The sequence below is a fragment of a genome, unplaced genomic scaffold, assembly GCF_019419815.1.
Source record: "Pyrus x bretschneideri cultivar Hongxiangsu unplaced genomic scaffold, Pyrus_bretschneideri_v1 Contig11, whole genome shotgun sequence".
Classification (NCBI taxonomy): domain Eukaryota; kingdom Viridiplantae; phylum Streptophyta; class Magnoliopsida; order Rosales; family Rosaceae; genus Pyrus; species Pyrus x bretschneideri.
In genome coordinates this window covers 6,269,131-6,281,298 of record NW_025999402.1, presented here as the reverse complement: position 1 = coordinate 6,281,298, position 12,168 = coordinate 6,269,131, and the positions used below count along the sequence as shown (strand labels likewise).

Below are 12,168 nucleotides of genomic sequence, written 5' to 3'. Positions count from 1 at the left end.
TAGAGGGTAAATTACGAACTTCAATTTAAACCTTAAAAAAAAAAAACAATAGAATGAGCTAAAAGAAACTAACAAATGCAAATGGAAATATATAAATTAATATCTAAAACTTAAAACAAAATGAAGGTTGGACCTTAGCAACTTGTAAATATTTGGCAATGCGATTTCAAAGTTGATAGGAGATTGAACTGTGGCTGGAGTTGAACAACTAACAAATAGCATATTGAACGATGAAATTTTTTTTCTTATGTATTCAATTTTCTTACACGAAATAAATCTGATTTTTTTAGTTTTTTTTTTCTTTCTCATTTCTCATTTTAAAATTCATCCTTAGTAATATGGGATGAAGTTGCTAATATATCCTAAAATTTAACAGCAAAATAGGCGACATTAGTAAAAATGACCAATGGTACAACACATTGTTAAGTTGGATGACTAAAGAAACTAATATGAGAGTTCAACAAGTAAAATTAAACTAAGGGTAAAGTTTAAGAACATTGTTGCCGGAACATTATAAATGATGTGAAACTTTCTACTCCTTTTTTTTTTGCCCTAAATTTAATTGGGTGTACCCGTGGCTTAGACCAATTTTTAGGTTATTATGTACACCGCTTTTTGTGACATCCCGTCCCGAAAATATCGGAAACGTGCTTAGGAAATGACCCTTTTACCCCTAGTTGGTTTTCGTATTATTGTTTTTGGTTACTTTGTGTGGTGTTGGCAAGCTGAGAGCCACACACACACACTGTCTCTCTCTCTCTCTCTCTCTCTGTGGGTTCCCCGAGCTCCATTCCTTCCTCTTCTCTCTGTAACGTACGGACAACACACAAAAGCACCCAAATCTTAGTAGATCGTGGAAACCAAAGACACCATTCAACTCGTGAGGTCGAGGCGAGCACAACCATACCATTTTCAGGTGAGGAATACTTCGTTTTCACGTCGTTTCAACAATGGCCGAATTGAGTACTGTTCATGCAAAATTTATACTTTGAGTTTTTGGACTTTTGAAGCTTGTAGATGTGTTGGTGAGGTTCCCAGGAGCGTCGGAGTAGCTCGTTGGACGAATTTGGACGTCGGGAAGGCCTGGTTCGAAGTTGGCCGGTTTTTGAGTTTTGAGACAGGTATGATCGCGTAACTTTTAGCCTTTAAAAGTGGTCCAACGTGATTCTACTAGTTTAGGGCTTTCTTTTGGTCCAAGAATCATAGGAATTGGTTGAGAAACGAGGGAGATTAGTGAGTTTAAACTTTTCCCAGTTTTCCGGCGACCGGAGTCCGGCGAGAGTCGATCGGAGAAGAAAGAGGAATATTCCGTTAGGTTTAACGGAATATTCCTAACGGCAGTGACGGCATCCGGTTAGATTTAACGGAATATTCCGTCAATTTGACGGAATATTCCTGACGGCGTCTGTTGACACCGTCAGTGTGCCTGGCACGTGGCCGCGCGTGGGGGGGCGCGTAGGTCTGTGCCTGTGCTGGCGCGTGGGGGCGCGTGTGGGGTCCAAAATTTTTTCTAAAAATATGGTTGTGATCCTGAGGTTGTGTAGAGCACGTGGGTATATTCATTTGTCCATTTTGAGCAATGTATGAGAAGTTATTACGAGAAACGGGTTATGTGCTTTAAAGTTAACGTTTTTATAGTTGTTTCGCATTTAGGTGACACGTACCCAGAGGACGAGCGTGCACACGCGAGACAGGGGGGCTACGACCCTTCTACATACCAGTGAGTGGGCTTTTGTTTTCCGTATATACCTATATACATATTAATTCCCAGAAATTAGTATAAATGCTTCGTTATATGCCATTTCTTTTATATAATTGGTGGTTATGCATGAGTAGTGGCATATACGTTTAATTACATATTCAAATATTGCATATGTCATATATATTTATATGTTGGTGCTGTGGAGGCATAGGTAAGTGCCAGGTAAGCGTTATTTAACGATTGCATTAAATAGTGGTTAGAGATGCTTAGAGAGCTCATAACCTGCACCCCCGGTGTTAGTGCTCCCGCCCAGAGTAGGGCACAGTCCTTCACGTGATGTTCACCTCCCGCACCACACGCTCAGCTTGGATCCAAGTTAGGTGCATAGGCCTGTCGTACAGACCACATTAGGTGGTTCCGACTCGTAGGTGACCCGCGATTATTCGCACAGCCTTCACGTGATCGTAGCACTAGAGCGTATGGATATGTTACACCCAGGCCTGTCGTACAGACCACTTAGGGTGGTTCCGACTCGTGGGCAGGTTTAGATATTAAGATTGAGATTTGAGCTCTAGATGCAGCCGTACAGGTCACGTTAGGTGACTCCGGCTGCCAGATGTTATGATGTTGATATGATTTATACCTGGGCACTTACATTCATATTGAGGCTTTGGCATGGCATATCTTGAGCATGATTGGCATACCCTTGAGCATGTTGTGCATGTTTATACATACGTACATATGTTTATTTTCTGGGAAGTATACAGGTTTTACGGCGAGGGGTTAGATTGTATTTTGCTAAATGGTTTTCAAAGAGCTTTGTTTTTGCCCACTCACGCTTTTGTTTTGCGCCCCTCCAGGTTCTAGTTGCTTAGCCGTTGCGGTGGTTTCCTTTGAGGGCTCTCCGGCGTTCTGACAGACACTCCATATTGTAGGGTCGCCTTCGGGCGTACTACTGTTGTCGTTTTATTTGGACTGCTATAGACCTGCTCTGAATTTGTATCGCACTTACTAGCACTTATATTAGCACCTTGTATGCTAGTTTTGAATTATTCGTACTTTTATATTACTACTTTATTAGCTTCCGCACGTGCACATGGCTACGTCACCTTCGTGTGACGGCCAGCACGCTCCGATCTCGGTCGGGGTGTGTCACTTTTTGCATAGGTGAGTTAAACAAGCTGTTCAGGATATTTTGTGTTCGTCGTCTTTCCACACTTGTGAGTTAGATCAGTTTTTAAGATAATGCACCTGCAACCTTTTTATACACGTGATATAAGATTAGTTTTTTAAGATAAGGCAGCAGAATAGCGCCTGTCGCCTTTTTGTACACATGATCAAAAACTAGTTTTCCAAAATATTATGCCAGCCGCTTTTTTGCGCACATGAGCTATATCAGTTTTTTGAATATTAATTGTGTGCGCCGTCTTTTTCCTCCAAGTTCGATGTTTTTGCACCTATTATATAAGTTTTTAGAATATTAATTATGCGCACCACCTTTTCACCGAAGTTTGATGTTTCTTCTCGTAAATTACAGTAATTTGGAACATCGTATAGTTACCAGAAAACCAGAATAGGAAAGAGCTAGAATCCGTTCATGAGCAAAATAGGAAAAATCAAAATCCAAACCTGAGCACAACTGGAAACCAACCCTGACCTATACTGTAAATTACTACTCAAGCTTAACACAATATGCTAAATTTAATTGAGTTACTAAAAACCACATTTTATAAAAGGAAAACTCTCCAAAACTAACTTAATAGGAAATTTTAACATAAGAAGAAAGCCACTCTAACTCCTACCATATATATTTTTTGTTACACTCTCACATAAATTCTTCCACTCATGACTCGAATTATATATAAATGCACAATTTGTGAAACAAAATTCTCATCCATTTCTACTTGCTTCACTTCCATTACTAACCTTTCCAATGGATTTTACCCCAACACAAGAGGGTTTCCGAAAAGGTGATCGAGTGGAAGTGAGCAGCAGAGATTATGGGTTTATTGGCGCGTATTACGAAGCAACTGTAGTTGAAGACTTGGGGGGCAAGTATAAGGTGGAGTACTTGAGTTTGGTGGATGAGAAGGACGAGTCCCGACAACTCCAAGGGGATGTTGACGCGGATGAGCTCCGCCCTCTGCCACCTCCACCTTCAGAGCAAGAGAAAAATGAAAAGTTTGATGTCCTTGATAGGGTTGATGTGCATGACCAGGACGCTTGGTGGGTAGGCACCATAACTGAGGTTAAAACGGAGGGAGAGAAGGAGATTTACTCCGTTTACTTTGAAACTTTGGCGGACCTCTGTGATTACTCTAAGGAACAATTGAGGTTTCATAAGGACTGGATCGACGGAGCGTGGGTTGATTGCAACGACAAGAAACAAAAGCAGGTGGGTTGCAAGAAGAGAGTGTGGATTGATGACAATGTTGAAGACAGGTACAAGAAAGTGCGCATCGATGGAAAGTTGGTGGATTGCAAGGATAAGTTAAGAGTGAGCCCTGTGATTCCAACGGGAAAGCCTTGAGTACCAGTTGTTAATTTACTAATTTTCTATGTTTTTTGTTTGAGATAATTGTGTTCTAGGGTTTTAATTAGAAAATGTGTTGTTTGTTAGGATCTTCTTTCTTATTTATCTCCTGGTGTTTGATTGGGACAATTTGTGCTGTGTGAGTCCTGTGACTGGTTGTTACTTAAGTGCATTTATGAATTATGATTGTTTTCAGTATTTTTAAATTCATGTTTATTTATTTTTCAGTTTAATTTTTTTTTATTCTTCGGTTTGAAAGAGTATCCCTAATCAAAAGAATCCTGATTAAAGATCTAGTGTCCTTGTTAGTCAGTAAGAACATTTCTACTGTGGAAGGGCTTACTTAACCTAGCCTAATTTTGGCTTCTGTGCTCCACATGCACATCACTTGAGCTAACACAAAATATTGAAATAGGCCATAGCCGTAGCCATATTGGCTAGAACTAATATCCTCCTTTTATGCACATCAGTTTGAAACTTTGAATCTTCATTCTCACATCTAAATCAATTATTTAAAGTAAGAATATAGCTTATGTCCAGTATTATTCCATTGGTAATTGATAGGGTTTTGTTAAGCTTCAAATTCGAAGATTCTGAAAATTTGATTTAGAGCATATGAATCAAAGATTAGGGAATCAACAGAGCCATTTCGGAATTTACCTAATGAATGTATGAATGAAACTAACATTGTTTATACCAGGGAATTCAATCGTTACCTGATAATCATTTAGCTAAATAATTAGCATTTTACCTCTCGGAATCTTATTTTCTGGTGAATAAAACATTCCAACCGAGAGAAATTATTTCATGCTACGTAGCATTAACGGCTACGAACATTGGATGACTTGGATTGGTTTTGATTTTTGTTTTTATTGTGATCCCGTGAATCTAAGTCATCCAATGCTCATAGCATTTATGCTACGTCGCACCAAAGTGAAACCTACAATATTAAGCTAAATTATGTAAGTACTAAAATTGAGCCGAATTGTGGCGCCAGACTAATGCACTGGGGGGCTAAATTAACTGAGCGCATTGGACTACCTTTTTAAGATTCTTTTTCAGCTGCATTTTTGCATCTAAGCTCAAGTTATGTTTCCGTAAATTAGAGTAATTTAGAATAATATTTTATAAAAAAAAAAAAAAAAAAGGTCAAATCTAATCCCAAACACAACAGGAAATTTAGCAAATGTATTGGGCCAAATTAAATTGAGTTACTAAAAAACCGAATTTTCTAAAAGAAATAGGAAAGCTCTCCAAATCCCAAACAGAGTACGAAAATCTCTCCAATTCTAAACACAAGATGAAAACCTAACCCAACCTCCTATATATATAGCCTTACATATGCTCTCATAAACAGTCCTACACTCCACATCCCTACGATTTCTGAAACAATTTCTCACTCATTGATCATTCTACTTAATTGCCTCACTAGTTGCGTTATTGATATATAATCTCTCTTTCTCTCTCTCTCTCTCTCTCTCTCTCTCTCTAATCGGTTTTCAAGAAGGTTCTAGCATGGTGAAAAAGGCTAGTTTTCCTACAAAAAAAGTTTTTCAAAAAGGTGACAAGGTGGAAGTGTGCAGCAAAGAATATGGATTTATCGGCTCTTATTATGCAGCAATCGTACTTGAAAAGTTGGGGGACAAGTACAAGGTGGTGTACAAGAACCTGGTGGAGGAGGACGAGTCCAAACCTCTAGTAGAGATTGTCACGGCGGATGAGGTCCGTCCTCGCCCTTCTCTACCTCCCCAAGAAATAGTGGATTTAGAGTTTGATGTCCTTGATAGAGTTGATGTATTTGACAACAAGGGTTGGTGGGTAGGCACCATTACTGAGAAGAGAGGGGAGGACGAATACTTCGTCTACTTTGAAACGACTGCGGATCATATTGCTTACCCTAAGAGGAAACTGAGGTTTCATAGGGACTGGATCGATGGACAGTGGCTGGTCTACAACAAGAAGAAGAGAGTTGTTTGCGTAGACGGAAAGTTGGTGGATTGCAAGAAGAGAGTCCGCGCGCAGGTTGATGAAAGAGATGTTGACTGCTACAAGAGAATGCGCATCGATGGAAACTTGGTGGATTGCAAGGACAAGTTAAGAGTCAGCATTGTACCCGTATAAACCTTGAGTGGTGCTAGTTGTTTGTTGAGTTTTAGTTTCTGTTTCTTGATTTTTAATTAGAAAGTATGTTTTTGTTCCAGTTTTCCACTCTGATTAATTTCTTGGTGTATGGTGGAAACAATTTGGGAATATTGCTATTTAAGTGCAATTTATGAGGGTTTTCAGTAATTTCCTTTCATTTTGATTTATTATTATTATTATTATTGTAGGTGATGGTAACACCGTGTGTTAGGAACTTTTGTATGAGTTTATTCAAGCAAAAGTTGACAGAAAATTATTATGCGTGACGGTAACATCACGTGTTGTTATGAGGAATTCCGACAGAGCATCATTTATACAAGTCTCATCAACCTCCTAGATTCTTGCGCTGTTATGTAGTAATTTACCTAACACATACATGATCATTCTGCTGATATTGATAATTGGAATTTTATAAATTATATAAATTGACCATATTGCTTGTATTAAAAGGAAATAAACATAGCTATAAAATTACAGAGTTTTGTTAATCTTCAAAATTAACGATTCTGAGCAATTGATTATATAATCCATATGGAATTCAAATGTGGCATGTTAGCTGCATTCTCTTCATCTGTCAGCTCCCCATAGAGGAGGCTCAAATGTGACATGCTAATTGCAATCCATGCGATAATCATTAGTTATAAATGAAAAAGCTCATCTGCAAAATCGCGCCTTTGCTCAATTTGCAAACAATGTAGCAGCATTGTCAATTCTAAATCAATTTGCAAAAATTGCATTCTATGACATGGGTAATCTACAAAACCCTATGGAATATATCTTAAACATCAACTTCAGATTCTCGCTCTCTTAGTCACCTAGTGACTAAATATTTATGATCACTCGCTCTTAGATTTGATATCAAGTGAATGACTATGCTTAGCTAAACCCTTGCATTTTACTTGGCTAAACTAGTTACTAAAATTTTTGTTGAAGAATGAACATCTTCTTCTTTATTTTTATTTTCTTCCAAATATATATCCGGATTGTTTCTGTTTTGAAAAAAAAAAAACGTAAATTAAAAATAAAAATTAGAAGATAAATAGAACTATACTTTTTCCACGTTAGGCTCCTACATTTTCTCATATCTTTCAACTAATCATATCTCAAAAGTCAAAAGCACTGCAGTCTGCAGCCATTTCCACAAGTGAGTATTGTTTCAGTGACAGTAGAGATTACTGAGATCGATCGCCAAGTGCCGAGTCTTTCAAGTAGTAAGATCACCATTTTTTTCCATCTCTCTTTAGCCTTTACTTACTGTATTTTCTTCATAACTTTATTCTCGTGGAAAAGCAGATATCAAATCCAAGGTTTCCGCCACGATGAAACCGCGCCTGATGAAGTCTTGCTCAAGTGTTCTATGGCGGCCCATTTGTTTTCTCATCGTTCTGGTACTTATTGTTCAACACATTTTTATCTCTGGAAAAATAAAACTTCACCCCATCCAGCAATTTATTTCTTAATTACCCTAGTTTGATCTCCGTATTTACCAACGACGAAACTCTTGTGGCAGGGCCTTTCGTGCTACATGATCTCAATGTTGTTTAAGATGACGAAAAGAATCGAACATCGTATACTGTTCGAATCACATGAAGCACTCAACAGATTCTTTTCGAGCATCGACTCCACCTCAAAGTTGCTTACTCCATTGAATCCATCAGCAGTTAACCTGGCAAGATCTCTAACTTCGTCACTTAATGGAACCGAGCTCAATTTCACTACCATCCAAACAACGGTTAGTATACAAAGCATTTCTCATAATTTTCCATGTTCAATTTAAATAAGAACAGTAAATCATTTAAAAGAAAACTAAGGAAAATGGGCTGAAAATTTTGAGTTTTAACATAAGGACAAAATAAAGGGTAAAGTGAATAGTATCATGATTGATTTTTTAGTGTAAAAATGTGGTTTTTCGTTAAAGTGAACAGTACCAGAAGTTTTTCGTTAAAGTTCCCATCATTTAATCCATGTTGACATATCTGAATGATTTCATGTTTTGTCTCTAGGTTGCGCCAACGTTGTTTCTAGCTCTTTCGACGATTCCACATATCTCACAGGTCTCTTACATCGGATTGGATGGCCTTTTATTCTCACTTAACAACTACGCGGATCAAACTTATGCAGTCTTCTCCAATGCTTCATTTTCTTCAAATTGGTACACTCAACCCATAAATAGAGACACGGGGAAATTATATGGCGCCGCAGTTGCTTCAGATTCTAAGGTGATAGTAAATGCAAGTTGGTTCCAAGCCGCCTTAAACAGCACAAGCGGTTATTCTTGGCTTGGAAGGGGATGGGACAAAGCTCAAGGTAGCTTATTCATGAGTACTGTGGTTATGGATGGCAAAGGTGTGATTTCCCTTGGTATCCCAGCAAAATTTGTAGTTGATCATTTCGCGGCTTTAGACTTCCATGGGGGTTATTTTCACTTGGCTACTGCAGATGGGCATGTAATTGTACAATCAAAACTTCCGAAAACCCAATTTCAGATAAGCAACAACACGGTTTCGGTGCAAACGATGAGGCCAAATGGTAATATTACAAGTAATCTTGGTCACTTCCCATGTAATACTCCCGATGATGACGATGACGACAACGACAATGATGGCGGCAACGGTGACAAGTTGGGATCTTCTTACTCATGGAAACTCAAGGGAACCAAGTATAGGGCGTATTGCTCCACCCTTGAGATCATTGGAGTTCAATCGGTATGCCTTCACTCACAAAAAGATCTTTTTAAAATATGCAGAATTTTAAATTCTGAAGTCATATTTTATGCACCGTTTCAGTTTGATCCAACTTCCTTACAAGTTTCAGTTTTTTTTAGGTATATGTATTGACTTGTCCTGCCAATGGACTTGCAAACCTTGACCACAAATCGGTTGTGTTGCTTGGCATTCTGCTATTTATAATTCTTGTTTCTGTTTGCATATTCATATTCTTAATAATAAGAGCAGCAAGAAGAGAGATGATTTTATGTGCGCGGATCATAAAACAAGAAGGCGTGACACGTCAGGCAGAGCGCAAAAGTATGAACAAAACTAAAGCCTTTAGTAGAGCAAGCCATGACGTGCGTGCTTCATTAGCAGCCATCACTGGTTTAATAGAGTTGTGTCATCAAGATGCTAATCCTGACTCCGAATTAGCAGCCAACTTGGCCCAGATGGATACTTGTACAAATGACCTCCTAGGCATATTGAATTCCGTTCTTGATATAAGCAAGATTGAAGCCGGAAAAGTGCAACTTGAAATTGAAGAATTCAATCTGGCTCAGCTTCTTGAGGATGTAGTTGACATGTTCTATCCTATTGCTATCAAGAAAGGTGTTGACATCGTGCTCGATCCTTGTGATGATTCAATTGTCAAAACATGTAATGTGAGAGGCGACAGAGGAAAGCTTAAACAGATAATGTGCAACTTACTCAGCAATGCCGTGAAGTTTACATCTGAAGGTCATATCACAGTTCGTGCCATGGTTCCAAAAACTAGTTATGAAAATGAAATCATCGCTTCCAATCATAATCGCGTGCTGAATTGTTTGTCATGGCTCTTTTACAAGAGTACAGAAGACTTCAATGATTTGGATGCTCTTCATACATCTCAGAAAGATCCAAACAACACGAAGTTTGTCATTGAGGTCGATGATACAGGTGAGGGAATTCCTAGAGATAAGCGAGAATTTGTTTTCGAAAACTTTGTGCAAGTTACAGACCGGGCTACTGGAAAAGAAGGATCTGGTTTGGGACTTGGTATTGTTGAATCTTTGGTAAGTAATTTAGAACTAAGTTAGCATACTACTACATTTTCATATGCTAATGCATTACATTTTTCTGATTTAGGTGCGTCTAATGGGCGGAGAAATAAGAATTCTTGATAAAGAGAATGGTGAGAGAGGCACTTGTTTCAGCTTTGATGTTTCTCTTCTAACATGTAAACCCAAGTCTGGTGACATCGAAGAGGAATCCCGTATAATGCATAGTGATCGCTCTGCGAATGCATTTCAACCTTTTGGTATACAACTTTTGGTGCCTTCACCAAAACAAGAGGGGTCTCATGTCGTACTCTTCATAGAAGGCGATGAACGAAGAAAGATTTTGGTGAAGTACATCAGCAGGTTGAACATAAAAGTATCATATGTAAAGTATGCGAAAAATCTTCTTCCACAACTTGAGAAGATAAAGCGTAAGTTGGATATTTCCTACTTTAATTATTCAGAAAAATCCCAACAAGGTTTTCATGACCAATTAAGCACATCTGCATTCAAAAACTCGGATTCAAGAGCAAGTGATGGATCTCAAAGCACCAAGGATGAAGATGTACATACTTGTAGGAAGATCAACTCTAGAAATTCACCTGCGAGCATTGTACTCGTTGTGATTGACACCAACGGAGGTGCTTTCTCTGAGCTGTATACAACTATGGCTAGCTTCAGGAAAGACATTCATAACTCAAGATGCAAGGTTGTCTGGCTCAATAGTTCAATCACGCGTAACACACATCTGCTGCAAATGGAAGGATGCAGCCTAGCTTCTCCAAATGATTACATCATATACAAACCATTTCACGGATCACGCTTGTATAAAGTATTGGGACTATTACCCGAACTTAAGGGATGCAACTTGCCAGAACTAGAAATGAGAAAACAAGATCAAGAAGCGCAACAAATAGATCTCAAGCTCGCAACAAATGAATCAGGAAGGTCGTCGTCATTGCAACAAGTAATCATTCATAAATGTGTGGAGAAAAAAAGTGACCAGGAGCTCTTGCACGGAAGGAAAGTTCTGGTTGTTGACGATGATCGAGTAACAAGAAAGGTAATTGCTAATTCTCTTCAAAGACTCGGAGCAGTCGTTGAAGTTTTAGAGAACGGGAAAGAGGCCTTTGAACAAGTTTTTAGATCTCTAAGCGATCATAGCAAGAAGGGTCATACGAAGTCCACCCTCTACGACTACATTTTCATGGATTGTCAGGTAACATAATAAATTCACACACAATTCAAATTCGGATCATTCTTCGCCGAGGGGATATAAACTCGTATGTTTTATGTTTCTGCAGATGCCAATAATGGATGGATTCGAAGCAACAAGACTGATACGGATGGAGGAAAAACAATACGGCATTCATCTTCGAATTATCGCGTTAACATGTCATGCGACAACTGAGGAGGTTAGCAAGACTCTTGAAGCAGGGATGGATGTCCATTTAACTAAACCATTCAAGATGGACAAGTTCATGCGGGTCATCGAAATCCTTTGAGGACAATTAAAACTAGTTTTTCCATTTCTTGTTTTCGTAGGGTGTTGGGTTTTAGTTTTTTGCTGTGAATAATTTTGTGTTTCTCCGGCAAATAAGTTGATATTGTTGGTTTCCTCCGGTCGAAATCCATCTGTATATAATTATCGATCTAATTTTGAGACGATGAAGGTATATATATTGGGTGAGTTACAACTTTGATATTGGTGGTTTTGAGCAATGACTACAGCCAATGTCTTTTGAGTATTGGCAATCACCATGTGCAGCTAATTCCATCACAAAAGAAAATGGATTTTTTCTGCCAAAATGATCCCGAGATTTGCGTAACTCCCTATTTTAGTTCTTGACAATAAAAACCGAAGTGGTCCTGAATTTGTCCACCGTAAACTATTTTGATAATTTCGTAAAAATCTGTCAATATTCTTGTTAAGTAGAAGGGTTGGTTTGACAAAAATACCCTTAAAAAGATGATCACGTAGTCATTCGCATGACAATTTAATAGAGATATTAATAGATTTTTCACAAAATAACCAAAATGATT

The 12,168-nt window shown here is 38.5% G+C and overlaps 1 protein-coding gene across 1 annotated transcript; it reads left to right on the top strand.

The window, feature by feature from the left end:
* The first annotated feature begins 6,904 nt into the window (after positions 1 to 6,904).
* LOC103930567 (histidine kinase CKI1) lies at positions 6,905 to 11,828 on the top strand. The gene is made up of 7 exons (XM_009339915.3): positions 6,905 to 7,588; positions 7,671 to 7,765; positions 7,888 to 8,109; positions 8,381 to 9,082; positions 9,202 to 10,140; positions 10,214 to 11,344; positions 11,430 to 11,828. Exons 2-7 carry the CDS (start codon positions 7,697 to 7,699, stop codon positions 11,628 to 11,630), a joined length of 3,264 nt encoding a protein of 1,087 aa, XP_009338190.3. The 5' UTR covers positions 6,905 to 7,588; positions 7,671 to 7,696; the 3' UTR covers positions 11,631 to 11,828.
* Positions 11,829 to 12,168: the final 340 nt, after the last annotated feature.